The sequence below is a fragment of the Nansenia antarctica genome, assembly GCF_963989245.1.
Source record: "Nansenia antarctica genome assembly, chromosome: 15".
In the NCBI taxonomy this organism is placed as follows: Eukaryota; Metazoa; Chordata; class Actinopteri; order Argentiniformes; family Microstomatidae; genus Nansenia; species Nansenia antarctica.
The window spans coordinates 22,891,420-22,896,419 of NC_137685.1; the positions used below are offsets into that span (position 1 = coordinate 22,891,420).

The 5,000-nt window shown below is 47.2% G+C and overlaps 1 protein-coding gene across 1 annotated transcript in view; it reads left to right on the top strand.

Annotated features, from left to right (window-relative positions):
* The first annotated feature begins 365 nt into the window (after positions 1–365).
* Positions 366–5,000, top strand: part of arhgef10la (Rho guanine nucleotide exchange factor (GEF) 10-like a) — a 123,451-nt gene continuing 118,816 nt past the window's right edge. The window contains exons 1-4 of the mRNA XM_080545679.1: positions 366–457; positions 756–886; positions 1,901–1,993; positions 4,230–4,338. Of these exons, the coding sequence (XP_080401805.1) occupies positions 761–886; positions 1,901–1,993; positions 4,230–4,338 (328 nt within the window). The 5' untranslated portion in view covers positions 366–457; positions 756–760. The remainder of the gene's footprint in view (positions 458–755; positions 887–1,900; positions 1,994–4,229; positions 4,339–5,000) is intronic.

The following is a 5,000-nucleotide window of genomic DNA, read 5'->3' on the forward strand; positions in this document are numbered from 1 at the left end:
CTTCTTCAAGCATTGGAACTGACAACGGCCCCTGGTCCTAGCATAGATTACTTTTTCTTATCATGACTGATAGATCGATGAGTCACTTATTTAGACAAATGGATTTGTTTTAAGTCGCTTCGGATAAAAGTGTCTGCTGAATGTTAAAAATGTAAAAAAATAAAATAAAAAGAATATGTAATGATATCCCCAAGATGTTATCGCTTTTTAAAATTGCTTTATTTTATTTTTTTGTTATTTTGTAAGTAATTGTGCATCATGTTCCTAATATTGTGAACAAACCAGAATAAACTAGTTTATGATCGGATTATGTCTTCACTAGGTAAAGGTGTATCTGATGCTGATGTTGTGTTGTGTTGTGCAGGTAAAGGTGTATCTGATGCTGAGCTCCAGACTGAGGGTCGAGAGGTGATCTATGATGACGTGCCCAGCGAACACCTCCTCTCACCTGACTCAGGTCAGTATCACGGACGGGGTCTGTGTGTGTGTGTGTGTGTGTGTGTGTGTGTGTGTGCGGTGTGCGGTGTGCGTGTGTGTGTGTGTGTGTGTGTGTTTGTGTGTTTGTGTGTTTGTGTGTAAGTTTCATGGCAAAGTTCATTCATTACCAGAGGCAAGAGAACTACTTTAGCACTGATCATGACAAGTGCATTCTGATCTGTGTTCATGTTAGTGAATCTGGTATGTGTGTGTGTGTGTGTGTGTGTGTGTGTGTGTGTGTGTGTGTGTGTGTGTGTGTGCGTGCGTGTGTGTTTCAGGGGATATGATCTATGAAGATGTGCACAGAGACGTGGGAGTGCAGGGCGGAGGCAACGACTGGAGCTCCAGCGAGTTCGAGAGCTACGACGAACACTCTGACACAGAGAGCAAACCTCCCACCCGCAGCAAGGTAAGACGGTGTGAGTTTGTTGTTGTTATATAAGTATGTACATGTTTGTGTATGCGCGTGTGTGTGTGTGTGTCTGTGTGTGTGTGCGTGCATATTTTACCATGTACACCCCCCCAAGACATTCATTATGATTAATTTATAGACAATAGAAAAAAAATAAAAAAAATAACCTGAAATGTATAAGCATCGTGTGGGCTATAAACTAGCTCTGTGCGTTCAGAATAAACAAGCAGCGTTCTCACCTGAAAGGTGCGCTGCAGTATGCAGCATTACGATAGGCGTCCTGCAGTTCATCTTTCCACCACATGGTGGCAGTATATGCCCATCCACATTCGCATCCTAACGCCTCGACAGTCTCACTTCAGGCCCCGCATGCGGAGGGGAGGCTTTGGAAAACAAGATTTCTGCTGAGTTGAATGATTATTGATGCATAGATCTAGTACATCTGCCTTTACATATTTTTACATATTCCCCATTACAGGGGATATGGATATCACACTACGGTAGTAATCTTCCGAAAATCCTACGGCATCCTCATATATTACAGAGGGAAATCCCGATGACAATGATTGCCTGTTGTAGTGTATTTTGGAAAGCTAATAGAGGTGATGGTCATGGCGTCGCTGTGATCATCACCGTGGAGGCCCGCTGCCAGAGGTAGCGCTCGGGATGGAAATCCCCTCAGCCCCCTCAGCTCCCCCCCCCTGCCTCACCCCATGCCACCTGCATTATCCTCCTCCAGATCAGTGCTATTAGTCTCAGCTGGGCTTTAGCCTTTAACCAGGGCAGTGCTCTGAGCGTCCGCCCCTGCATCCCTGTGATTAATCCTGCTGTTACCGTCCTTGTTTTGCTTTACTTTTCATCCCTTTCTTCCCCTCCTCTCCCTTTTCCCTCCCTTTTCTCTCCGCTCTCTCGTCATCCTTCCTTCATTCCCCCCCATCTCCCCGCCGTTGTTTAATGTGACCTGCCCCGCCCCCGTCACCGTGGTGATGCCTGCCCATCCCTGTACTGTAGCTCACCCCTGATGTGCGTCGGCTGAGGGACCGCTGTGCCAGGACCAAACGAGAGTTTGCCCTGAGGCTGGGCAGCAAACACTATGACACCAAGGTAGTACTCCCACTGGAAACACACACCATGACACCGAGGTAGTAATCCCACTTAAGAAGTAGAAGCCGCACACTCTGGTTCCAGGTGCAAGGGTGTAGATATTAGTTGACAACAGTTTCGGCTGTAGCCTTTGTCAAGTCTTACAAACAACATAGTGCATGACAGCTGGCTTGTCAATTAAAACCTACACTTTTGCATCTGGAACTAGAGTGTGCGGCTTCTACTTCAATTCAATAGTGTTCTGCTCCGTCGCCAGCACCTCGCCTAAGTTTTCTGTGTGCTGTGTTACGGTGTGCGTTCTCTTCTTTTTCAATTAAGTAATCCCACTTAAAACACACACTATGACACCGAGGTAGTCATCCCACTGGAAACACACACTATGACACCGAGGTAGTCATTCCACTGGAAACACACACTATGACACCCAGGTAGTCATTCCACTGGAAACACACACTATGACACCAAGGTAGTAATTCCATTCATAGCAGACACTATGACACTCAGATACAGACACTATGACATTCAGATACAGACACTATGACATTCAGATACAGACACTATGACATTCAGATACAGACACTATGACCCCCAAATACAGACACTATGACATTCAGATACAGACACTATGACATTCAGATACAGACACTATGACACTCAGATACAGACACTATGACCCCCAGATACAGACACTATGACACTCAGATACAGACACTATGACATTCAGATACAGACACGATGACCCCCAGATACAGACACTATGACACTCAGATACAGACACTATGACATTCAGATACAGACACTATGACATTCAGATACAGACACTATGACACTCAGATACAGACACACTCAGATACAGACACTATGACATTCAGATACAGACACACTCAGATACAGACACACTCAGATACAGACACTATGACCCCCAAATACAGACACTATGACACTCAGATACAGACACGATGACACTCAGATACAGACACTATGACACTCAGATACAGACACTATGACACTCAGATACAGACACTATGACATTCAGATACAGACACTATGACATTCAGATACAGACACTATGACATTCAGATACAGACACTATGACATTCAGATACAGACACTATGACATTCAGATACAGACACTATGACACTCAGATACAGACACTATGACACTCAGATACAGACACACTCAGATACAGACACTATGACACCAAGGTAGTAATCCTGGGTTGCTGCCAATAATCCCACTGGCAGCAAGAGAACACTACGACTATGACTACGGAATACTACAGGTAGGCTGTGGTGTCTGTAGTCAGCCGACCCTGCAGTGTGTTCTGCAGTTCAACGGATCAATTATTCAGGTGATTGACTGACTCTCTGTGCCGCCTCTCTCTCTCTCTCTCTCTCTCTCTCTCTCTCTCTCTCTCTCTCTCTCTCTCTCTCTCTCGCTCTCTCTCTCTCTGTAACATTTCTGTGCTTTCCTCTGGCCCAGACGAGAAACCCCCGCCCCCCCCCCCCCCTCTCTCTCCGTGGTGTAATACCCGACGACGACTTTATAGGACACATGAATTATTCAACAACATTTAATATTCTGCATATTTACTTAACTCATAAACACATCGCCAGTTTCTTCTAATTAATGACCCAGTTCTTCACGGAAGTGTGTGTCATCATTTAAACATAACACCACCCTGCCTGTCCTTATGGGTGTATCTCCGCATGGTCCGCGTGGAACCGTCGCAAGCAGGCTGGTTGGGGCTTGTGATGATGATGCTCAGGGTGGGGTTTGTGGTCAGCAGTGTGCAACGTTCCCACACTGAGAGCCTCATCCTCGCTTCATTCCCCCATAAACCGGAGCTCAGTCCTGTACCGTCCCGGTCCGTCTCTCTCTCTCTCTCTCTCTCTCTCTCTCTCTCTGCGATCCGTTTCCTTGCTGTCTGATTAGAGACTCTTGTGCGCGCGTCGTTCAGAACCACCGACCACCGACAGAACCAAGACCAGAACCCGGCAGGACCGGGATGAACCCGGCGGAGGCCCATCTCTCGTTCTCCTCTCTCCCCCGGAGGAGGACTAGTGTGGGGGTACGGTAGACTACGTCCCCCCCCCGGCGCTGCGTGTATCTCCCTCTCTCGTGTTCCTCATGGACTGACAAGGGTCTCTCTCCCCCCCCCCCCATCCCCCGTCCCCTCTCTCAACCCCCCCCCCCCCCCCTCCCCCTGTTTCTGGTCTCTCTGTTCTGGTCCAGGTCCACCAGCTGATGAAGGCGGCCCGGAGCGGGACCAAGGATGGACTAGAGAAGACGAAGATCGCCGTCCTGAGGAGAGTCTCCTTCCTGCACAGAAAGGACCATCCAGGTAATCTGGTTGAAAAGTTGATCAGTTTCTATATTACAGAAGCACCATATGTTGGCTAGTTTAGAGTGTGTCGGGTGGAGCGTTGGGCGTTATGGAGATATGTTGTGAATTGCTTGTGAAGCCTGATTTTGGAAGGAAGGAAGGAATATGTTAGTTCATTTCAGTTGATTCTTTTGGATTAAGCTGCTGCGTTTGTGTGTGTGTGTGTGTGTGTGTTTTGTGTATGTGTGTGTGTGTGTGTGTGCTGCTAGTCCAGCCAACAGTCATGTCAAAAGGAGGATAGAGGGAAAATGCCTTCCGTTGCAACTTGCATCTCCAATCCCGGTTTAAAAAAAAAAAAAAAAAAAACGGAAACTGCATTGAAAACAAACCCCCCCCAAAACGCTACTGAAATATAATCTCGATGATGTGCGTTTGATTCTTCAAATGAAAACACGGATGGAGGATAAGCCAAGCTGGTTCAGTTGGCTCGGATTAAAGAGAGGCGCTGCTGTGGCCAAGTGAAGGTTTTTGATGTGTTTTGAGGAGCGAGGAAGCGGGCAGAGAGAGACGTCACGTGGTCACAAGGAATCAGGATGGAACCCAGGATGCCGAGATCCACAATAGGGCAGATTAGCGTCCTCTAACAGGAAGGAATAGAAGCTTCTATAGAGCACAGATAA